Source organism: Lacerta agilis, chromosome 1 (assembly GCF_009819535.1).
Source record: "Lacerta agilis isolate rLacAgi1 chromosome 1, rLacAgi1.pri, whole genome shotgun sequence".
In the NCBI taxonomy this organism is placed as follows: domain Eukaryota; kingdom Metazoa; phylum Chordata; class Lepidosauria; order Squamata; family Lacertidae; genus Lacerta; species Lacerta agilis.
In genome coordinates, this window is record NC_046312.1 from 13,760,898 (window position 1) to 13,785,821 (window position 24,924).

At 44.8% G+C, this 24,924-nt stretch overlaps 1 protein-coding gene and 1 non-coding gene across 3 annotated transcripts; both read right to left on the reverse strand.

The window, feature by feature from the left end:
• Positions 1-313: 313 nt before the first annotated feature.
• Positions 314-8,190, reverse strand: EIF5 (eukaryotic translation initiation factor 5). Of its 2 annotated transcripts, none has more exons than XM_033139135.1 (11): positions 8,016-8,190; positions 5,825-6,104; positions 5,598-5,679; positions 4,850-5,022; positions 3,812-3,923; positions 2,932-3,074; positions 2,604-2,759; positions 2,286-2,447; positions 1,602-1,766; positions 912-1,049; positions 314-708 (listed from the first exon to the last, which is right to left on the reverse strand). In XM_033139135.1, the coding sequence occupies exons 2-11, from the start codon at positions 5,894-5,896 to the stop codon at positions 616-618; spliced, it is 1,296 nt and encodes a 431-aa protein (XP_032995026.1). In that variant the 5' UTR covers positions 5,897-6,104; positions 8,016-8,190; the 3' UTR covers positions 314-615. The 2 variants fall into 2 exon arrangements, with proteins under 2 accessions (XP_032995026.1, XP_032995036.1); XM_033139145.1 differs by lacking the exon at positions 8,016-8,190 and adding an exon at positions 7,035-7,092.
• On the reverse strand, positions 3,596-3,720 carry LOC117061803. The gene has a single exon (XR_004428151.1). It is a non-coding gene; the product is annotated as a small nucleolar RNA SNORA28 (small nucleolar RNA).
• Positions 8,191-24,924: the final 16,734 nt, after the last annotated feature.

Genomic DNA, 24,924 nt, shown 5'->3' on the forward strand with positions numbered 1-24,924 from the left:
GTTCGCAACCCAAGCATCCATTGTATTCACTTTTTGAATGGGCCAAATAACTAAAATTAGAATGGCATGAAAGGAAGGCTGCTCAAGTGTCAGGATGGTGGTGAAAATTTTGTTCCACCCACAACAGTAGTTCTCCTCTTCCACAGCATGTTTGACAGCAAATGTAAAAAAAGGAGTTGTACAGGTAGACCAGATACCTCATCCAATGATACAGCAAGCAAGATCAAGCTCATCCCACTAAGTCCCATTCTAGATGTTTCTTTGCCACATTAACTGAATGTTGTCTGAATAACTACCAGGAATGTGTCATAACTGAAGATTCCAAAACCAAATCCTTTATTTTTCACAACTGTATAAATGTGCTCCAAGTATTTATGTCCAAGACAAAGTTTAAAAGAAACATGCTGTACAGCAAACTCTGATCAGTTTGCTGGTGTATTAAATCCTCTCATCTGTTAAACTTAGTTACAATACCAGTCATGGTAAGATACATTTTGAGTTCAAGAAGTGTAGCACGATGTTTAGCTATTACAGCTTGTGCACACATGTTGCACTTCCAGTAAGAGATGCAGAGAGAGATATGCACTGTAACACTGGAAACTAGATTGATTCACTTTAAATAGCATCAATATCAATGTCCTCTTCCTTGTTGTTTGCAGGCTTCACAGTTTCAACTTTAGGTACACTGGCCGTCTTGGAGTACACCACCTGCACAAAGAGGTAGGTTTCATTAGTGCAATGAAGTAAACAAACTTGAGGTATTCTAAATGTAGATGGCTACTAGTAAATATGCCTGCATGGGAGTACAAAATCCTGTTTCAAATCAAAGACTTAGTTGCCCTTAGGTTATTGCTACAGATATTTTTAAAGGTAGATTTAACCAACTTTTCAAAGCAGAGTTTAACACATACTTCAATATTTTCATCTTCATCTTCTTCCTCCTCATTGCCAGATGACTCCTCTTCAGCTTCTTTCAGCCATTTAATGAAGGGTTCTGCTTTGACACGAATTTCTTTGGCAAGCTCTTTAGAGACGTATTTCTTTGAGGCCTACAAGAGAAGATTGATGTCAATTCTATGCGCTGCATTGTTTCCTTACCTCAACATTTAATGAACAATTAAGTTCACATGGGATCCAAAGTAGGAGTTGCACCAGTTCTTAAAAAAACGGGGAAGAATAGAAAAAATGTGCTAGGGGCCCAAACAGTTGCATAGATTATCTATGAGTACAGTAGGATTCATGCTGCTGAGGTTTGCCTCTCCCCACATTATGGAGGGCAGGCGGGCTGGAAATGTGAAAGAGGAGCGGGACAGCCAGTGCATACAATTCTACATGCATGAGAAATCAATGCTTGAATTATTACCCCCAAACCTTGCAAGGGAGGATCCTACGTACCAATGCACAAGTTGTCTCATCCCCCTTCCCAGGCTACCATCCCCATCCCTCCCTTTGTACTCTTGGATACTATTTAGTTCTATTGAAGAGCAAAATTCTGCAGCACAATCACACAATTCATAAAGGCCATTGCTACCATTTAACAGGTGTACATTTACAAGTTTGATTATTTGTGAGATTTATCTTGCTATGTACTTAGCACAGACCTTTTCCGCCCAGCCCAGAATGACCTCCTCTTCCAGAAGATCTGCATCATACATTTCCTTCAGGATATGCGGAATTTTAGAAATCAGTTGAGACTGATGCATGGCTACCACACACTCCAGGCCATGAAGAAGGTATCTTTGAGCCTTCTTGTTGTTGTGGCAGAACTGTGAAATGAATTGGAATGGATTAGGGAACAGAAATCCATTTGCATAAACGAGCCTTATTAGCCACTTTCCAGACTGCAATAGGCAACTTGGGGTTTACCCAAACCAATCAGCAAGGTGTAACAAGAGAACACTTGAATTTTACTTTGGGGCTGGAGGACGCTTTGCCTTCTCCACATCCAGTGATGAAACTCAGTGGGCTGCCTGCAGAGGCATGGAATACTCCATCCAATTTGAACCACCCACAGTATTTCCATACCAGACACACAGGTCATCGCCCTCCTATCACCCAGCATAGAAACCAAGAGACGGCTAACAAGGAGGGAAGGAGTGTGTAACTAACTTTTTGGAGTTAATTTACCAGAGCAGTGTAAACAAATACAGGAAAAGCATTGCAAATAAATCATTGAAACAGAACACAACTTGCAACTTGATTTTATGTCACTCTAATTTTGAGTTCTAAATGCTGTCTCTTCACCATGTTTTAGGCATATGATAAGTATCACTGATAGAACTTACACGCAAGAAATGTCGCCTGTACTTCTTTATCTGCTCTCTGATCTTTTCATCAAAGAGGACTTCAGTCAATACCAGGGGTCCCATAGCTTTGACATCCAGTCTTTCTGCTTCTGCCACTATATCTTTATCAGATGTTTCTATGACACCTTCTTCCTTCTTTTTCTGAAAATATAAAAAAACATGCTACTATACTTGCAACCATGCTGGCTATACCTACTAAATTCCTTAATAGTTAGTTCACTTAATGAATGAGCCAGCTACTCTAGTTATAAGGTTGTCATTTCAGCACAACAGGAGCACACTAATATCCCTTTTTACCTTAACAAAGTCAAATAGTATATTAACTCTTTCTTCAACAGTCCTTTCTAGGTCATCAGTCAGGGTGAGAACTTTTGCATGATCGCTGATTTCATCCATTCTGCGCCTCTGGGCTTCTTCGGTTGTGTCTTCACCCCAGTCATCATCATCATCATCCTGAAAAGTAAAAGTGGTTTACTTTACAAGTGAGAACATAAATGTAACACAAAGAACCGCTTTGATACACTTGACTCTACACACACCTCTCATAAAAAGGTAAGCAATGAACTGGAGTACCTATGTTCCGATCAAGACATTTCTCTCATTCAATCTGACCATGTATACTTACCACATGTGGAGGACTAAGCTCTTCTGGTGCTGCTGACTGAGGGGATGGTGTCTCAGTATTAGACACAGAACCATTCTCTTTATCCTTGCCTTTTCTATTCTTCTTTTCTTTCTCTTTCTTGCCTGTACCAGTCTCACTGCTCTCTGCAAACATTAACAAGTCTTCATTCAATAGCTGCTTTCAAACAGTTTCATCTGATGTTTCAGTTTCAGTCACAACTGTCCAAACACCTCTAAATATAGCTTATGAAAATTGACTTCACTGTTTTCAGGTGAGCATAATCTTAGTTTCATCTGAACCAGATGCTGACAAGACTGCTTAATATGTCTTTTGGGGCAATAGCTTTTTCTCAAGCCAACATTGTTAGGTTGCCTTTTAGAAAAGACACATGAAAAACACTTGACTCTGAGTCAGACACCAAAAGAAATACCAAAACCAATCTCCTCTAATTGAACATTCATAGTGCTACTAATTACGTGTGTTACAGAACTAAACTTTTCTAGATCCAGCATAACCTGAAGTGTTGACAATACTTTGACCAGCTACTTGCAGTTACAGAGGAAGTACTCTGTGTGACAATATTGAAAACTAGAAGGCAGTGCTCTCATCTCATGTAGACCAGGATGTTCAGAATTTGCTCATGGAGAACAGCAGCAACGGCTAGGATGTTAGGAGTCTATATAACAGATGGCCTCACCTACAGAGGCCACTGGAATAGGTCAGACTATGCTTACTATAGCAAGCTTAAATTGAAGCAGACAACTAGTTATCTGCCACAGAGTGTTGCTTGCATAAAATAGTTTCAAAGAATGGTACCCTGCCAGCCTAATTTATGACCTGTCCTTTGGTGCACCAAAACTAGAGGAATTTATTCACTTACCCGGTGGGTTTTTGAGAATGAATGTGCAGAGTTTATGGTTTGTGTCAAGCATGCCTCGATATCCACAGGCTTTGCAAGAGTTACCAATGGTTTGTTTCTTAGGATTGACATGCTGTCAAAGAAAAGAAGTAGTTTTAATGCCTGTCATTTTCCTAATTACCTTGGCACTAAATGCAAAGTAAGAATTTTTCACTGCTACCTCTAAAAGCCTGGAGTGGCTAAACTTCTCTAATCAAAGGGCTACAATGAAAAATGGTCATGCCTCCAAGGGCAGTGGGAGGGTGTGGCCAATGCACACATACAGAATCTTAAGGCAACACACACACAAAAATTGGGAAGAAAACTCAAACTTTCAAAGATCTTATCACTTTGCAAAAGAGCCCCTTTTCCCTCTTGTGTGGTAACCACAGCAATGTCTTGAGGAATGTTCAGGAAACAGGAAGTTTCTGAGACCTCCTTGAAATGGTGACACAACAGAAGAGGCTCCTTTGCACAGTAGTAAACGGAGACACAGTTTTGGGAGTGCTGGTACTCTCCTGCCCCCCAAGAAGGGGGCATCTCAGCAGAACTTCAAGTTGGGGAAGGCAATACAGGTTTTAGTTTCAATTCAAGGTGCTGCATTTCACTTTTTAAGCACCAAATGGTCCAGGACAAGTAATGAATGAGGCAGGCAAACACCCCAACCCCCTGCTCCAATTGGACTGGCCCCTTGCACAGCAAGCTAATACCAACTGTTCTATGCAAAGGAAACCAGTTAACTTATAATTTGCTATGTTTGTGTGATTTATATTCTTAAGGAGGGGAAACCTTGACAAAATTTAACTAGCATACTCAAAATTCAGAACTGACAGTACAATCCTAATACATGTCTATTCAAAATCCCAGTGAGTTCAGCAAGACTTCTATATATGCAACTATAGGATTGCAATGTCATGTATGGCACTCCAGCATTAGCCACTTTAAGACAATGCATTGCAAATTATATTGTCAGTCTTTAAAAGACACATGTGAACATTCTGAAGGTAGTACTGTACCTACCAGATCAGTTTCAGGATTCTCACACTCAGGACAGAGAACAAATTTTTTAATGAACCCATCCAACATGTCTTGTAGCTTATTCGCCTCATGAGATCCATTGACAATGTAACGGTCATTCTTAACATCAAACTGGGTCTGCGCTCCCAGCTCACAACCAAAAAATTTGGTGGGATCTAATGAAAGCAAAACAAGTTATTACGGCTCTGCAATGGCCTTTCTCCCATCCCAATTTATATTCAAAACATTAGCAGGCTCTTGCTACATTAATAACAGTAAAAAAAGTTGGAACTCTTTAAACTACAGTGTGTTTCACTATCAATCTGAAGACCAGTGTTAAAATTCCCTCCCCACAACAGCATCGTTTAGGAGTGCTGCTTATAACCAGTTCAGTACTGCTATTTGTTAAATATAAGGCAGTACAAAACTCCCCGTATTGTCTTAAAAGTACTGTTCGCCATGTCAAGCTACATTGTTTCCTTACAGTTTCCTTCTCGCCATAGGAGCTACTACTGACTTCATGAGACAAAAAGACAAGGTTGTGAATGTTGGCTGATGCAGAAGCAGCTGCATGGCGATTGCTAGTACACTTGGGACGTTCAAATTTGATACAGGAGCAATCTGAGCAAGGCCTGATTTTTCTGTGCAAGTCAAATTTCTGCAGTGTTAGAACAAAGGACATATGCAAGTTTTTAAGTGTCTTGTACAAAAAGAAGGGGTGGCAGAGTAAAATGTCTATGCACCAACTTACACGTAGGAGGCCGATTAAGCGCCTTTGCAACGTCAACCATGTTGACTATAACTGTCTTTATCCCATTTCCTTTGCCCTCAACCTAGGAAGAGAAGATTTGTTTAAACATACTTGAACATACTTATTCAACCCAGTTCAATTCAAGCAAGAATTCATTGGTTTCAGGAGTTTTAAGCAAGGTGAAATTCAAGCTAGGCCTTAAGAAATTTAAATATTGCAGCAACTACCTTGGCAATCAGACGGGGCATTTTGTAGCGATAGAACTGATCCGAAACACTGCGGTTGACATTGACAGACATTTTGGCTTATTAGTAGCTTTATCAATAAGATGGAGAGATCTTTGATTGCAACTTTTTGGTATCTTCTGTCTGGAGAAGACGTGATGACATAAACGACTGCAAGAGTTCTCGGTCTCTGACATGAAAAATTTTTCGCCACCGAGGCTGTGAGGTTCTTGCTTGTATGCTATATTTCCCCAATACAGGTACCAATGGCTGCGCAACAGCTCTGCAAATTAAGAAAGCAAGATTTAGTTTCTGTAGCACTGTGGAGAACATTCATGCAAAACTCAGCCAATGCCAATGGGGCTAGGTCAACTTTAGCAAAATTAACTTTTCCATTTGCCACCCAAGACAGAATTCAAGTATGTGTGAGCAAAGGCTACATTCATATGTCAAGAACAACTTTTTATAAATGTAAGTTTATATTTACACACACACACACACACACACACACACACACATGTAAAGCCTCTACTTGGTTGTTAAGTTGCTTGAGAAAAATGGGCAGGTAGAATATTTAAACCAAACAGCTGTAAAAAGCAACATGAGTGAATTATGCCTGCTTCTGCCAAGAACAGTGAACTTGGTACAATTTTAAGCCTTTTATGTTGCACATTGACTCATGTTCACTTTGTAACAGTAATAACTTGTCACATTCCATTGCATAGTCACTCTGCACCTATTTAGCAGGTGGATATTTTCATTAAACCTTTACCGGTTAACGTTGAGCCAGCACTTGCTTTCAGTGAGAGTTCATATGAAAGGCACCTCCTACATATTTTAAGTCTCTTGTATCTTCAAGGGTATACTGTCCTAGTAAGCGAATGTTGGAGTGGGGCCATACCTACTTAATCAGCACCACTAAAATTTATCTGAACCACCTCATTACACAAGTCCCTTGCCATAAAGAACAATTGCCTGTGCTTATTTAAGCGAATCAAAGCTGTTTACGCCAAAACCAGTAACACCAGCAGATACGGTTTCAAGCATTTCTCCCACCCTTTCCACCACATGACCTAAACACGTGCCTGCAGCATGAACCCCCCCCCAAAAAGACCCGAAGTAAAAACAAAAACAAAAATGGGGGGGGGGGGGCCAAAACCCGTACACTAAATACTTTGGAACAGGGAGGAAAAAGAAAACGTGATGCTTTTACCTGCTGGGGAGAAAAGCCATTCACACGCCACGAGGCCTTCACGTATAAAGTGCACTTCCGCTCCCTCCCTTTGGTTTAATAAAAAAACAAAAACCCCACCTCCCCTTCACCCGGGCGTCGGAATGACTCAGAAATGCAGCAATTAAGCACTGAGTCAGCCTTAAATATGAGGGGCGGCAGCATGCCGCGCAGGCGCTTCTCCTCTTTTTTTCCTCCCTCCGCTCTCCCCCGCCCCGCGTCGCTCTCTGAACCCGGGGAAAAAAGAGGCATCGAGAGAGAAACAGGCAGACAGAAAGGAGCCCTCGCCCTCCTCCACCCTCCCGGCGCTGCGGGTTTAGGAACTGCGCCACAGAGCGCGCACTCTCCCCAACCACCGCGTCTCCCTCGCCGCCCCTCCTCCCTCCGCCCAGCATCACGAGGGAGGGAGGCGCGGAAGACCTGGCAGCCGCCATCTTGTGGAGCAAACCCGCGACCGTGGGGGGAGGAGGACAGAATAACCCTTGGATAAAAGCGCAGTGGCGACCACCGTCCTTATTATACAGTACACCCCTTCGCCTCATCTTACCGCTTCTCATTCCAGCCCCCCTTTCCTACCGCGGAATGAGGGACTGGGGGCCGCGGCATCGCTCTCAGACCCCCACCCCAGAGAGAACGAGAAGGGGGGCTTATTATCATAGCGACGCATTTAAATGAAAAACCGCCCTCGCGCCTTACGAAAGGGGCCCGAGAGGCCTCTGCCCCGTGGCCGCCGCCCTCGCTGTCGTTCCCCCCCCCCCCGCGCCAACCCAGCTCCTTTCCCCACCTTCGTTTCTTTCCCTCTGAGGCCCCGCTTCCCCTTTCCACAAAGCCAACCCCGACCCGCATTTCCCACCCCCGGCCAACCGCCGCGTCCCCTCAGGAGAGGACGGAGCCCCTTCAAACCCCCCGCCCCGCAACTGACTGCCTGTTCAAACGGCCGCCTCCGCCTCCCTCGCGACTCACCGTTTTCGTCCAATACAGACATAAACCCAACGCTGCTCGCCCGGGGCTGTGACGAAGGCCGAATCGGTGTTGAGAAGAAACGATGAGCGACGTCGGGGGGTTGAGGGGGGGGAAGAGAGAGAGGTGTAGCCACCGAGCACCCGGACGCTGGAAGGGGTGGTGGTGTGTTCTTCTTCGTCTTCCTCTCCTCCTCCTCCTCCTGCGCCCCTTCCTCCTGCAGTCCTTTCAAATAGACGTATATTTACTTAAATATATTATATATATCCGTTATCTTCTGTGTCCGGTGGTCGAGGGCGGATGAGGCCGGCGCCGCAACCGCCAGGAAGAGGGGAGGGGGGGTCCGAGAGTCCTGAGGCGGGCGGGATCAGCGGGAGCGGCCGTGCCGGTTGCTCTGCCAGGAGGGAAATACAGTCAGCTGAGGCAGCATTGTTAGATGGGGTTGGCGGCGGGGGCGCGCGCAAGTTTGCGCGCGAAGCCGCGGAGGGGGGCGGAGGAACGAGGTGGGCGGGCGGGCGCGCGCGCAGCGCAAGGCTCGACAAAACCTGCCGTAGAGGCATCGAGGCGCTTTTTTCTTTCTTTTTTTTAAAAAGGGGAGCTCGCGCGCGATTGTATGGTGGGGGGGGAGGGGTAGGGGGGGCAGGCCATAATGGCCGCCAAGCACTTACCTCTAGAATGTTCTCGCTCCGACTGAACAACGCCGTCGCCAAGGCTGAGATCAATCAGCCGCCAGCGAGGACGCGCCCACCCCGCCGCGGTATTGGCTGCACGCTTTGACTACGGTCGGTCTCATTGGTTCCCGGCTCCTGTCTGTCATGGCGCTTGGTGACCTCCCCCTCCCCACGTCTCTTCCCTCAGCCTCTCTCTCAACATCCCCACCCCCCACCCCACGCGCCACCTCCCCGGCCGGCCGCTACGATCGAAGCGCCCGAAAGGACATCGCGTTTACAAGACGAAGCCAGAGTCTCGCGAGAGTTCGGCTGAGGGGGAAGAATGAGTCAGTGTTTGGCGCATGGGGGAGGGGAGGGAGCGAGGTTCTTGCTCGCCTTGCTTCGTAACGTGAAGACGAGTTAAGAGGGTCGGGAGTTATGTTAAGGAACAAGAACGTAAAATATACCTCTAAATCCCTTTAAAGGTCGTGCCCATTCTGTTCTCTTGAATTTTGATATGAAAAATAACTGATATGAAAAATAACAAGCTTGCTCCATCTCCCATGTGATAGCCCTTTAGATATTTGAAGATGGCCATCATAAATACAACCAGAGCTTATGATAAAGGGTCTCACAGCATTTAACCCATGTACATCAGTGAACACTGCCCAGATTGACCCTTCTGCTGAGGAAAGCCTGAGGACTGTGGTATACTGTATATAGACATGAAAGGAACATACACACAGCTCCTCCTATACAAACACTGTATACGAAAATTCAGTTATCCAAACATGAGGAATTAGTACTATGCACACCACAGATTCAAATTTCCTTGCTATACACACCACAGATTCAGATTTCCAAAGAGCTGGGCCTGCCTGTAGTACTGTAAACAAATAAGCCGCCTTAAACAAGCCTTGCTTTTTGTGTTTTGCTGGAAACCATGGAGAAAGGGGGGAGACATTGGACAAATTAGAGCATATTTTTCCTTTCATGTTTGCCTTCTGTAAGGTTTTAGAAGGTTCCCCTGTTTTTCCCCATCATTTTGTGGTAAAAATTGTGTGATTGGGAACGCATTAGAAATTTTCTCATAGGAATTGTTGGAAATCACCAACCTGTTATGCAAACTCTTGCTTAACAAACTATTTTATGAGAACACATTATGTTTGGATAGGAGGACCTGCATCTGTTGTGTTTTCATGGCGCATTTGCTCTTGGCTCGTGGGACCAAACTTGATCAGCGTCCTGCACATACCAACATCTCAGGAGTTCTATTACACACCATGCTAGTACCTACTGAATGTCTAGACGAGCATGGGTAGGCAAACTAAGGCCCAGGGGCCGGATCCAGTCCAATTGCCTTCTAATTCCAGCCTGTGGACAGTCTGGGAATCAGTGTGTTTTTACATGAGTAGAATGTGTCCTTTTATTTAAAATGCATCTCGGGGTTATTTGTGGGGCATAGGAATTCGTTCTTTTTTCTTCTTCAAAATATAGTCCGGCCCCCCACAAGGTCTGAGGGACAATGGACCGGCCCCCTGCTGAATTTTTTTGCTGACTTCTGTTCTAGAGAGCTGCAAGTGGAAATGTACTATTCATACAGGTGAAATGCACTGATATAAGGTTTCATAGAATCATAGAGTTGGAAGAGACCACAAGGGCCATCCAGTCCAACCCCCTGCCAAGCAGAAAACACCATCAAGGCATTCCTGACAGATGGCTGTCAAGCCTCCGCTTAAAGACCTCCAAAGAAGGAGACTCCACCACACTCCTTGGCAGCAAATTCCACTGTCCAACAGCTCTTACTGTCAGGAAGTTCTTCCTAATGTTTAGGTGGAATCTTCTTTCTTGTAGTTTGAATCCATTGCTCCGTGTCCGCTTCTCTGGAGCAGCAGAAAACAACCTTTCTCCCTCGTCTATATGACATCCTTTTATATATTTGAACATGGCTATCATATCACCTCCTAACTTTCTCTTCTCCAGGCTAAACATACCCAGCTCCCTAAGCCGTTCCTCATAAGGCATCGTTTCCAGGCCTTTGACCATTTTGGTTGCCCTCCTCTGGACACGTTCCAGCTTGTCAGTATCCTTCTTGAACTTTGGTGCCCAGAACTGGACATCGTAGTCCAGGTGAGGTCTGACCAGAGCAGAATACAGTGGTACTATTACTTCCCTTGATCTAGATGCTATACTCCTATTGATGCAGCCCAGAATTGCATTGTCTTTTTTAGCTGCTGCATCACACTGTTGACTCATGTCAAGTTTGTGGTCTACCAAGGCTCCTAGATCCTTTTCACATGTACTGCTCTCAAGCCAGGTGTCACCCATCCTGTATTTGTGCCTTTCATTTTTTTTGCCCAAGTGTAGTACTTTACATTTCTCCCTGTTAAAATTCATCTTGTTTGCTTTGGCCCAGTTCTCTAATATGTTAAGGTCATTTTGAAGTGTGATCCTGTCCTCTGGGGTATTAGCCACCCCTCCCAATTTGGTGTCATCTGCAAACTTGATCAGGATGCCCTCAAGCCCATCATCCAAGTCATTGATAAAGATGTTGAATAAGACTGGGCCCAAGACAGAACCCTCCAGGATGAAGAGAATCTCTCCAGGATGAAGAGGAGCCATTGATGAGCACCCTTTGGGTTCGGTCTGTCAGCCAGTTACAAATCCACGGAATGGTAGCATTGTCTAGCCCACATTTTACCAGCTTCTTTACAAGAATATCATGGGGCATCTTGTCAAAGGCCTTGCTGAAATCAAGATAGGCTACATCCACAGTGTTCCCTTCATCTACCATGCTTGTAATTCTGTCAAAAAATGAGATCAGATTAGTCTGACATGACTTATTTTTCAGAAACCCATGCTGACTTTTAGTGATCACAGCGTTCCTTTCTAGGTGCTCACAAACCGTTTGCTTAATGATCTGCTCTAGAATCTTTCCTGGTATTGATGTCAAGCTGACTGGGCAGTAATTGTTTGGGTCCTCTCTTTCCCCCTTTTTGAAAATAAGGACAACATTTGCCCCCCTCCAGTCTGCTGGGACTTCGCCTGTTCTCCAGGAATTCTCAAAGATTACTGCCAGTGGTTCTGAAATCACCTCTGCCAGTTCTTTTAATACTCTTGGATGTAGTTTATCTGGCCCTGGAGACTTGAATACATCTAAACTAGCCAAGAATTCTTGTACTACCTCTTTACTTATTCTGGGCTGTGTTTCACCTGCTGAATCATCTGCTTCATATTCTTCAGGTCGGGCATTTTTTTTCTTTTTTGGAGAAGACTGAGGTAAAGAAGGCATTGAGGAGTTCTGCCCTTTCTCTGTCTCCTGTTCACATTTCACCATCTCCTCTAGGTGACCCCACTGTTTCCTTGTTCTTCCTTTTGCTACGGACATATCCATAAAAGCCCTTTTTATTGCTTTTAACCTCTCTAGCAAGCCTGAGTTCATTCTGTGCTTTAGCTTTTCTGACTTTGTCTCTACATGTGCTGGCTATTTGTTTGAATTCCTCTCTGGTGGTTTCCCCCTTTTTCCATTTTTTGTACATCTCCCTTTTAAATCTTAACTCAGCTGTAAAGGTTTCTTCAGTTGTAAAGACCTTCAATATGTGCTAATGCAAGGGACTATTCTGTGTGGTTCCTGCGCCCTTTGCTATTTACTTATTATCAGACCCAAATCATATTGCATGGTTCAGCTTTAGACATACTATAAGGCCATACTCTCACCCATGTGCTGTGAATAGATTACGGTATGTTGTTCAAGGCCACCCACTAATCAGCAAACTTTCCTAGCTGCAACTGCAGAGTACTCTGTTCTCCCGGAGAAGTGATCTCTGTTGCGCCTTGCTCCCTTTCAAAGGAACCGAAACTGGAATGGCTAGAGGACGGGAGATTGCCGAGCAAACACCCCCGTAATCCTGTCTCTAGATTGCTGCAACTCCTCTTTGCCCCTTTTGCTGCATCTCCGCTCTTGAGTTTAATCAGGGTGGCATCAGATGTCACAGCAGAAGTTATCGTGGAGGATGAATTCATCAGTGGCAACTGCCTCTGTATTAGAGGCCTCTGAATACCGGTGGTCCCTGCCCCTGGCCACTGCTGGCATTGACCTCTGGGAGGTTGGCTATGAGGGAATTCAGCTCTCGAACAATACAGGGTTCCCCATATATCTGCTCTAAATCATCTTCTGCTTGTCCTTCTCTGTTCACCATCCCATTGTTTCTTCCTTCAACTTTCTCATCAGTAACTTATTGAATCAGAGAGACCTTTGGCACGGTGTTATTTGCCTTCTACTTCGCCTGCCAGCCTGAAGCCCATAGTTACTTTCCTGGGTTCCCCATGGCCTTGAGTCCTTCCTACTTATAAAACGGCAGGCTGATAATGCGACGAGAAGTCTTTGGTTAACACAAGTCTTAATGGCTCTTATTTACTCCCCGCCCAATCAGAAACATGTTTTGTGGTAAAATCGGAATCCAGCCTTTTTCGCTGGCTGAGGTGGGCCCAACGTCAGCTATCTGAAATTTGTCCAGAGTATGAGTTGAACTCTTTGGGTATATTAATAATATGCAAAATGCATAAATTACTACACAGCCATTTTACCTGTTCCTTTTGCATGGTCACCCTAAATAAGGCAAAAGATCCCTGGAGAGCTGCTACCAGCTGGTGGAGACAATATGGACCAATGGTCTGTGTCAATATAAGGCAACTTCCTGTGACCCTATGACTTTCTGGTTTGTATTTTAGATGGAGTTGGTGGTTCAGGAGGTGCAAATGGAGGTGGTCCTACAGTAAGGCAAGGTGCTGGGCAAATGCCTCTGGGGGATCCAGAATAGTGTGCTTCCGAAGGCCCCGATTGTTTACTTGAGCTAGGGAAATTCCCTGTGGACTGTTCCCACTTATGAACTAGGGAGAAGTCTGTGAATGCTTGCACATGTGCATTTGGGGTTTCTGCTCCAGACCCCAAAATGCAATGGGTCAGCCTTAACTGTAAAATGGTCCATAAACCAAAATTAGGGCCTTCTTGGTCTAAGGGAGGCACTTCTTGCCTCTTAAAATCGGGTCATTAAAGTCACTATTGAGGGGGAAAGTCTCACCTGTAGGCTTTTGCTGGTCTGCCTCTTTTTACTCTGAAAGAAAAACAACAACCCATGAGGCATAGGTTTAAGAAGATTGAAAGGCTTTTCTGCTGTGTTCTTGAAGGCAAGTAAGTTATGAACATTGCTGTCTGTGGCAGTGCACTGACTATGAAATAGGACTCCCTGATGGGAAAAAATACAACTTGAAGAAGCCTTTGCCATGGCTAAAGAATGCATGTGTTTTCTCTCTCAATGCAGCTTACAGGCAAGAGACCCTCCTTCGCCATGGCTGCTGCCCTAGATGCACGCTTCTTTTCAGCCCAGTGCTTGAGGCAGCAGATCGCCAGCCTATCAAATATGCACGTGATGCTGTTTCAATCAGGATCAAAAAGGAAGAAAGTGTGTGTGTGTGTGTGTGTGTGTGTGTGTGTGAAAGAGAGAGAGAGAAAAAAAATTATCCTAAGGGAGCTCTGAAATGCACCCTTGAAATGTGTGATGAGATCCTACATGACGTAGGTAGAGACTGATATGCGATCACTTATATTGAGCTCCCAAACAATTCCTCCTAAAAATAAGCAAACACCTGGGCAATGTTGCAAGCCAAAACACCCATTTCTTCCAGAAAAGTGCAGCAGGGAACCTCTCTGCTAAGGGAAGCTGCTATACAGGCAGTGTGCCATTTGCCAAATGTCTCGGTCGGGTTTCGTAAGGCAACATTTCTGGTTAATCAATTACAGCCGCGAAAAAATGCAGTCCTGCCAGTGTCCGCTTCATTGTATGCAACGCTGGGGGCGGGGCGGGGGGAAAGCTACCCTACATTTGCCTCTGCTTGACACAATGAGCAAGCGTTTCAAAACAGGATTTAGCTGTGCTGGAACATACAGTCAGCCTTCATTCTTCTACAGCATAATAAATGGGTATTAACTTTAAAGAGGCCTTTGGAAAGCTTGCCCCTGCTGAATACTGCAGGCGCTGAGTCAGTGAACTTTGCAAAGCCTCACCCCTGACCCCGGAACATGCATGCAAAGCAGACAATTGCACAAGTAATTTTGGTTGCAGTGCTGGCTTCAGTTTTTGGGGGGCCCTTGGGCAAGGAGCCCTCAACGGGGGACCCCTCCCAGCTGTTATTGCCTCAAAGAGTGGAGGAGAAATTCAACACGTTTAAAGCCAAATCTATCATATTCTTGCTTTCTCAGGCAGTAGGCGAACCAAAACATTGCTATTTTTCGGAATTCACGCGAGATTCGCAATGCGGTTTTGCAACCCTGCAGTGTTTACGAAAAATGCATACATTAGGGAAAGTGTGCACGAAAACGAAGAAATTAGTGAAAATAACATACAAAAATGCACCATGTTGCAAAAATTAGTAAAAATGTGTTTGTTAGGAGAACTTCACATGAAAAAAACGCTGGTGAATTTTCGTGAGGATTTTTTAAATAAAAAATTGCCTATTGCTGCCAAATGCGGAGAACTCGATTTAAGATTGGGGAAAGGGTAACCGGAGAGAGCCGAGATTGACAGATCCTTCTACCCACTAGTTGCCAGCTGTTGCTGCTCCTCTGCCTCTATCATTACTAATACCCATTTGCTTGCCAGGCAGAGCCATTGAGCAAGCAGGCAATGGCAGTGACTTCTTCCTTCTCACCATGGCAGTTGTTCAGTTCCCCATCTCCTCTGGGCCAGAGTGAGAGGCAGATGAGCAAACAGGCTGCAGCAGTGAAGAAGGTGAGCAGATCCTTATGGCTCTTGTCAATGAGCATCTTGCTGGGAGGGGGGTCACCTGGACCCTTGGCAGGAGCCCAAACAACCTCGGTCCTGTATACCTGAAGGAGCATCTCCACCCCCATTGTTCAGCCCGGACACTGAGATCCAGTGCCAAGGGCCTTCTGGCGGTTCCCTCACTGCGAGAAGTGAGGTTATAGGGAACCAGGCAGAGGGCCTTCTCGGTAGTGGTGCCTGCCCTTTGGAACGCCTTCCCGTCAGATGTCAAGGAAATAAGCAACTATCCTACTTTTAAAAGACATCTGAAAGCAGCCCTGTTTAGGGAAGTTTGTAATGTTTAATGCTGCATTGTATTTTTAATATTCGATTGGGAGACGCCCAGAGTGGCTGGTGAAACCCAGCTTGATCAAAACCACACTGAAACACACACAAATGATACAGCTTATGTCCCAAAGCATGCACACACACACACACACAAATGATACAGCTTATGTCCCAAAGCACATTGCAAATTGTTGCACTCTTTCTTTGCTATTTCATTTTTTATTTCATTTATGAATCATTTCCTATGGAACATCCTGAAGCCGTTTGAAAGTAAAAACATCTCTAAAAACAATGTCAAATCCAACACTGATATAGATAGAGTATTTAGTTATTACTTTTATACCACACTTTCCCCCCAAGGAGCTCAAGGCGGCATGCATGGTTGTATTATTATTATTATTATTATTATTATTATTATTATTATTATTATTATTTTAAATTTCTACTGTATACCACCCTTAATCTGTGGATCTCAGGGTGGTTCACATCATAAAATTACAATATAACAAACACAACAACCACCTGTCTGTCAGGCGTTTGGGAATTACAGTGCAAAGAACTTTGACGGGTGGGACAACGGACCTGTCCGTTACCCGATGTCATAATGATTCCAGGTGATTGACAGGTGGGTTGTCCCCATCACCTCTGTCTTACAAGCATATCCCTATTTTCATATGTGACATGTTGGAGGGTATGACATAAAAAACTCACCTCCCCCATCACTGGGGCCAGCCTTTTTTTGAGAGAGAGATCCCACAGTAGGTTGCAATGTGTCCAGTGCATTCCTCAGCCGTGGATCTTTGCGGTGTATAAGTCTACTCTGCCCACATACTCCACAGGTCATGATAACATGCATTTGGGGCATCGGTATAAAAATGCTTACTGGAATACTACCCAATTAGAAGGTGAAATGTGAGTGCAGCAAATAAACAGCCACACACTTTTTTTTTAAGGGTCAAAGCAAAGAAGGGAAAGGGTGCCGTATTGAGCTGGATGACGGTGAAAAGAATGCTAATATTCCATGTATATGTTTGGGCATTTGGTTTGCCTGGTATGGGCTCCCTACCATAGGGGTGGGGAACTTTTTCCAGCCCGAGGGCCACATTGCCTTCGGAGCAACTCTCTGAGGGCCGCAGGCAAAAGTTAACAATGCGAATTTTACCTTTGGCCGGTAGGTTAGTTCCTTCCCTCTCGCACATCCCTTTTTATCGTCCAACCAGGCAAGACAGACACTTTCTCAAGAGTTCCAGTCAGGCAAAAACACTTAAGGAGGGTGCAAAGCTTGGGGGGAGAGGGCCTGATAGAGAGGCATTTGACCCCTAGGCATGAGATTTCCCCTTCCTTGCCCCACAGTATTTTTCTTATCATTAAGTGTTGCTCCCCCCCCGATTAAAATACCATTTGACACCCTTTTCTTCCTGTTTTTGTATTATTTCTCCTGATGCAGTCAGCACAATTATTTTAAAAATGCTTGATGTTTTCCTTGCTGCCTCACACCCTCCTTTTTCCCATGAATTCTGAAAAGTATATGGGGGAGGTGGCAGAGGAGGTTTGCCCTGTGTGAGCTTAGCTGCTGCAGGGGCAGAGTAGAAACGCAGGACTATTTCATAATGAGCCCGAGGTCATGTGATTGGAACAGCCGGTCACATTTTTTGAATGCTTTAGCGGTTTGTAGCTCCCACGTAGCTCCCCCCCCCCCCGGCCACAGGAAATCATGTTCCAAAACGAGTAGAGAAAACCCCCCATCTGAATGGTTCTTCCAAATAAAAGAATAAGGTTTGGCTATTGGTCTTTGCTTTCCGTGAAAACACATGCTGTAAAATAACTACCAATGTGCAATATTTTAAATACTGTGTATTTTAATATTTAAAAGGATTAGAGAAATGAAAGAGCAAGCGTGGTGAACCATTGACCCACAAGCCTAATCTGGCCGGCCAAGATCTTAAAAAGGGCGCAACAACCTGCAGCTAAACCAATTGCAATCTGCTAGTAGACAAACCAGGCCCCGCCTTGCCATACCCTCCAAGTGTCTCTTATTTTCTAGGGACAGTCCTGGTGTGCCCCATGCCATTGTGTTGTGATCATGGCTAATAACCACTGACAGTTAACCGCAAACACTTAAAATGAATCCTTCGCGTACACAGGTTGTTTATATATCTAATTAGCAGATGCTGGAAAAACAACAGGAAATGTCTCTCTCCATGGTATCCTGTTCCCGAGCATCCTGGGAGCATCCATCTGACCACAGTTGGAAACTGGGTGCTGAGTGAGATACAGAGCTTCCATGTTCAGGAGCAGTATATCTTAGTGACCCATTGCTGGAGATAAATATTAAATATTGCTCTCATGCCCTGCTGGTGAACCTCTAGAGGCATCTGTATTGCAGCTGTTAGAAACAATGCTAGACAAGAATCATAGAATCATAGAGTTGTAGAGTTGGAAGGGACCCTGAGGATCATCTAGTCCAACCCCCTGCAATACAGGAATATGCGGCTGTCCCATACGGGGATCGAACCTACAACCTTGGAATTATCAGCACCATGCTGGGTGCTTGTTTATTTACATTTCTGTATTGCCCATAAGCTAAACCCTCTGGAAGGTTTGCAAATGCAAGATGCAATTGAAAAACTGAAGAACAGTAAAAAAAAAAAAGGTGTACAATGCGAATCACTGACTACGTGTACCCACAAACCTAAAAGCCAGCATAAACAGAGGCAGCATGGAGTTTATTAAAACCAGCAAAAAAACAAAACAAAACAGCATGGGAAATGGAAGCTGGTGCAAAAAATTAAATAGCAAGAGAAATAATATATGTGTATCGAAAGATAAAAGGCTTGGGAGAAGAAAAGGGTCCATAACATAGCTGCTAGGTCAGCCACTCTGGGGATGCTGTTCCATGAATTGTGTGCCACCACCAGTAAGGCCCTCTTCCTAGAAGACATCTGCCCAACTTCATTAGGCGAATGAACCTGATGAAGGGCCCTATGACATCTGCCTGCATACAGATGATAGCTTATCAGACTTGCGACTGGTAAAGTGGAGCTGACATTCGAGAGACACGTTCACTTTGGCCTGCATGGTAATGAAAAAACTACCGGATTCATACTTCCTGAAAAATACAGGAACTGAAACCCAGCCAACCTTTGAAATTCACGCCGCTCCAAAGTTTGCAATGCTGTTCTGCAACCTCAAAATGCCATTACAGCAAAAAAGGCACATATTATTGAAAACAACAAGGACAGAACTGCATTATATATGGGGAAATTGCTTGGAAAAAATGTGTATTGGACAAGATTGCACTAAAAATTGTGTGTGTTAGGAGGAAGCAAAAATGATGGTGAATTTTCATGAGGACTTATAAGATTAATTAAAAACTGGTGTAGATATGTGGCAAACTGAACTTCGGATGGGAAAAATAAGAACAAGAGAAGCCTAAATTGATAGAGTCACGCATCCCTAGCTGTCTTGCTCAGGAATGACACATTTTTGTTAAACAAAGAAATTGCATTCCACCGGGGTCTCTAGTCAAACCGGTTTTGCAGGATTTAAAGGCAGAAACAGAGGGGCACTAAAGGCTGCATTTCGTGATGTGGTCATATGAGTCTTGCCAACTCAAAGTTAATGACACTCCTGCTGATCATCTCAGTGATCAATATTGACTCAGTCAGGGGCACCAGCTTTTTTGAGGCAGGGGGCTGAGCCCCCCAATATTGAGGGGGCCGCCATACCCCGACCCCCCGGGGTGAGTGCCGGCATAATGGGCAGGAGTGGGAGGCTTGGAGGGCGATTTCTGCCCCCTGCGCCCCCTGCTGCGATCGCCGGAGCATCCAAGCAGGCACCTGCACATCCCAGCAGGTGTGGCCATGTGTGACATCATACATGTGCGACACGCCCCCCCCCAAATGTTGGGCCCAACTCAGCATGCCTGTTCTCAGTACAATCATACATACACATGATCCCCATTCTCTTCCAAAACCTTCCAGAAAGCACATGAGTCCCTTTGGTGCTATGTCAACCTGATGTGGTCTGGCTTGAAAGCTTGTTCAGCTGTCTGTATGGCAGGAGTTAGGAACTTCAGCCTGGGGATGGAACATGGCCCTCCAATCCTCTCTATCTGGCCCTCAGGACTCTCTGCACATCTGGGCGGTTTCCAAATGAATATTAAAAACAATGCAGCATCAAATATTAAAAACTTCCCTAAACAGGAAAATAAAATAGTTGCTTATTGCCTTGACATCTGCTGGGAGGGCGTTCCACAGGGCAGGCGCCACTACCGAGAAGGCCCTCTGCCTGGTTCCCTGTAACCTCACTTCTTGCTGTGAGGGAACCACCAGAAGGCCCTCGGCGCTGGACCTCAGTGTCCGGGCAGAACGATGGGGGTGGATGCGCTCCTTCAGGTATACTGGACCGAGGCCATTTAGGGCTTTAAAGGTCAGCACTAACACTTTGAATTGTACTCGGAAACGTACTGGGAGCTTGAAACCCTCCAAGGAAGGAGAGGCTACCACCCTCCAAGATGGCTATCATATCTCCTCTCAACCTTCTCTTTTCTAGGCTAAACATACCCAGCTCCTTCAACCCTTCCTCATAAGGCTTGGCTTTCCAGACCCTCGATCATCTTGTCCGCCCTCCTCTGCGCACATTCCAGTCAGATCTTCTGTTTTGGAAAAAAGAACAGACAAAAGGAAGAGAAATCCTGGGATAACTGCATGCCCCATAAAACCCCTGTAAGGTTTTCTTGCAGGGCAAGCACTGTGAAAGGTCTGCATGGAAGCACTATTCCACTGATGTCTGTAAAATCCCCTCGCCTTTTGCTTGGCTAAGAATTTACTTTACAGGCTGCACTATCACACGCCAAGTCCCTGGTGTCATCTTTGTGGCTCAGTCTTCGTCCAAGGAACTCCACTTTGGCTTGAAGCCCCTTTTTAAAAACGTCACAAAAACCCTGTGAGGTAGGTTAGGCTGAGAGAAGTGACTAGCTGAAAGTCACTCAGTGAGTTTCATGGCTCTGAAAGGATTTATCCTTACCCACCAAATTCACTACGTTGCTCTGGCCCTCTTTTGTAGGTTTCCAAATGCAGTGAATTATGTATGGTGTCCTGAAGTGCTGATTTCTGCTCCACAGAACATTATATATATATATATATATATATATATATATATATATATATATATATATATATGCATGCTTTAAGAGCTTTCTGTGTAGTTTCAGGCATGGTATTATCCATCCATTTCCGCTGCTCTGTTCCTCTATATATGCAAACAGGGTTGTATTTGCCATGGTAACCAATCCGCTGCTATCAAGAAGTCGCTGGAAAATGCATAATAGATGCTGGACTTTGTCTCGGAGTACAATTAGATGGAGCGTGGACAAACCTGCAGAACAAGGAGATCCAAAAATAGGATTTATTTAAGAATGTGCTAGGGTGGAGAGGTTGCCTCGGCATAGTAATCAGTTGTGTATGCACACTCGCTGTCGTGTGCGTATTTTTAATTTAGTTATTGTATTTCATAGATTACCTACCCATAAGCCACTCAAGGTGGTGTAAAACATACCAATTTGCTAGTAAAAGCCACAAAATTGGATAAAAGTCATTTAAAAACAATAACCACCCTTCTACTGCTGTGGGAAGGAGAGAAAAAACTCTCCTCCCCCCTTTGCCACCCGTAGTAGCAGCAAGACGCTTGGGAACTGTGTGCCAAGGATTTTGATGGGTGGGCGGGACAGCCTGCTTGTCAATCCATGTGACATCATAATGATGTCAGCCCCTGGCATCTTCGTCAGCCCTGCCCACTTGCCAACTTTGACCCACGAGGCTGATCTTGGCAAGGAACTCTCTTTACCAGGCTCAGCTGGGAGTTGGAATCTGTTGCAAGTCCTACTGGCAATGTACTACATATCAGCCAGAGCAGCAGATCCAGATCTACCTTTTGCCCACCTCTAATTCGGGTGCATGCTCCCTTTTGATCCTCAACAATCTGAGCCAGTAGCCATTGTAGTTAAGCCTCAACCCCCCCCTCCCCAATGAATTTGTTTAATACCTCATTGTAAATCTGTCTATGTTGCAGTTACAGGTGGGTAGCCATGTTGGTCTGCCATAGTCGAAACAAAATAGAAAATTCTTTCCAGTAGCACCTTAGAGACCAACTGAGTTTGTTCTTGGTATGAGCTTTCGTGTGCATGCACACGAAAGCTCATACCAAGAACAAACTCAGTTGGTCTCTAAGGTGCTACTGGAAAGAATTTTCTATTTTGTTCTGTCTATGTTGGTGGCCACTCTATGTAGAATTTGGAACTGCTAGTCCTTTGAAAAAGCCATTCCTTTGCAAAAAAGCTTTCAGTGGACAACTTCTCAGATTTTGATGGGGTTTCTCTTTTAACTGCTTCTTTACGGACATCCTAAGCCTGGGATGGGTCGAAACAACAGTCTGGAAAAGTCTGCGGTGGTTATGAAACATGAAATCAAATTGCCCGAGGTTGTGTTTCAGCGTAACTTGTCAGAACACACTCTTTAGACAGCAAGAAGGGAGCGGGGTGATAGGTGGGAAGGAACCAGGGACTACAACATTCTTTTCTCTGCTAGAATTTGGTGGATGTGACCTGAATTTGAAGGCCTCCACTTTGGGGTTGCCATATTCTGAAGGGCAAAAAAAGAGGAGACATTTTCCAGCTCCTACTTTTAACCGTGGATCGCCGTGACGACACTCGTTTTACTTAACCCATGGAAAACAGGACGTGTCCTAAAAAAAGAGGATATATGGCAACCCTAACGGCAGATGGAAGGTGCATCTTCTAATGACATTACAGCGGTACCTTGGTTGAAGAACAGCTTAGTTTATGAACAACTTGGATTAAGAATGCTGCAAACCCGGAAGTAGGTGTTTTGGTTTGTGAACTTTGCCTTGGAAGCAGAACATGTTCCGCTTCCTGTTGAGTGTGTTCCATTTGTAAATTGAGTCCCCTGCTGCTAATCAGAGGCTTCCTGTTGAGTCTGTCGGCTGTTGAGCCTTGAGCACCCACACAACACAGAGGTGATATTTGGAGCTTTTGTTTCTGCTATTTTTTTTACTGTGACTTGTTCTTCGTTTTATGGGACTGACTTGTGACTGTGGCCTGTGACTTCATTTTGTGACTTGTTTTTGTGTCTGTGTGGAACCTGGTTCAGCTACTGGTTGATTGTGTGACTGCAGAAATGGATAAAAGCCCCCCATCCAAACAAGGAGTATCATCAGTGCAGGTGAGGATTATTTTTTTTTAAAAAAAATATTTATCAGCTACAATATTGTCTTATTTATTTCATAGTACAGTACATTGATTATTGCCATCATTTTATGGATCAATGGTCTCGTTAGATAGTAAAATTCAAGTTAAATTGCTGTTTTGTTGTTGTTGTTCAGTCGTTCAGTCGTGTCCGACTCTTCGTGACCCCATGGACCAGAGCACGCCAGGCACGCCTATCCTTCACTGCCTCTGTCGTCCCCTTCTCCTTGTGCCCTCCATCTTTCCCAACATCAGGGTCTTTTCTAGGGAGTCTTCTCTTCTCATGAGGTGGCCAAAGTACTGGAGCCTCAACTTCAGGATCTGTCCTTCTAGTGAGCACTCAGGGCTGATTTCTTTGAGAATGGATAGGTTTGATCTTCTTGCAGTCCATGGGACTCTCAAGAGTCTTCTCCAGCACCATAATTCAAAAGCATCAATTCTTCGGCGATCAGCCTTCTTGATGGTCCAGCTCTCACTTCCGTACATTACTACTGGGAAAACCATAGCTTTAACTATACGGACCTTTGTCGGCAAGGTGATGTCTTTGCTTTTTAAGATGCTGTCTAGGTTTGTCATTGCTTTTCTCCCAAGAAGCAGGCGTCTTCTAATTTCGTGACTGCTGTCACCATCTGCAGTGATCATGGAACCCAAGAAAGTGAAATCTCTCAGTGCCTCCATCTCTTCCCCTTCTATTTGCCAGGAGGTGATGGGACCAGTGGCCATGATCTTAGTTTTTTTGATGTTGAGCTTCAGACCATATTTTGCGCTCTCCTCTTTCACCCTCATTAAAAGGTTCTTTAATTCCTCCTCACTTTCTGCCATCAAGGTAGTATCATCAGCATATCTGAGGTTGTTGATATTTTTCCGGCTGTTTTAGGGGATGTTTTTCATCGTCTGGAACTGATTAATCCATTTTCCATTACTTTCTATGGGAAAGCACGCCTTGGCTTAAGAACGCTTTGGTTTAAGAATGGATTTCCAGAGCGGATTAAGTTCGTAAACTGAGATACCACTGTACTTACAAATTGGCCTAAGAAGGAAGAAACAAAAGGAAAAAGAAAACCCAGTTTGTGCCTGGATATGAGCAAGACAGGCCTGGTTTTGTGGTTTGTTTCCCCCCAAGATTTGAGGTGGGTGGGCCCTTTGGCAAAATGCCACCTTATTGCTCCCTGCTGCAGGAGTGGGCTCCCCTGGTGGGCTTACCAGATGGTTGGCGGTGGCAGCAGCAGACCGAATGGGCGGGATGTGGCCTGTTCTGGATGGGGTTACATGCCTTCTGAAGGAGAGGTCACATAGCTTGAGGATACTTCCAGATCCATAGTTATGAGGCCCAAGGCCCATCATCTCCAACCAGTGGCCCAACTGAGCCACTATCTGGCCAGGGACAACCAAACTTCTGTTGTCTATGCTCTGGTAACCTCTAGGCTGGATTACTGCAGTGCATACATGGGTCAGCCTTTGAAGACCATTCAGAAACTGCATCTGGTGCAGAATTTGGCAGCCAGATTTTTGACTAGGGCAGGACATATAGCACCAATCCTGGTCTGAATGCACAGGCTACCAATTAGTTCCTGGGCTTAATTCAATGTGCTGGCTTTGACCTTATGTAGCTGATGAAAATTATTTTACTATTTGGCTGTCTGTCATTATGTTTTTATTATGGATGTTCTGTAATGTTGTACACCACCCTGGGTTCTTCTGATAAAGGGTAGTATATAAAATGAACCACCACCACCACCAGTTTAGGACACCAATAACTTGAGGGGCCCCTCTCGCCGTTTATCTGACCCAGAGATCAGCTGATGAAGGGTCTGTTAAAAATATATTAAATAAATAAAGCACAACTGGGGCTCTTGCTATATCCCAATGGACTGCACAAAAGCGCTGAA

Coding starts and splice junctions, on each gene's coding strand:
- EIF5 (XM_033139135.1), bottom strand. CDS start 5,896: ATGTCTGTCAATGTCAACCGCAGTGTTTCGGATCAGTTCTATCGCTAC. Junction 5,680..5,824: donor TGCCCCGTCTGATTGCCAAG/GTAGTTGCTGCA, acceptor TTCTCTTCCTAG/GTTGAGGGCAAAGGAAATGG. Junction 5,023..5,597: donor GCTTAATCGGCCTCCTACGT/GTAAGTTGGTGC, acceptor TGCTTTCATTAG/ATCCCACCAAATTTTTTGGT.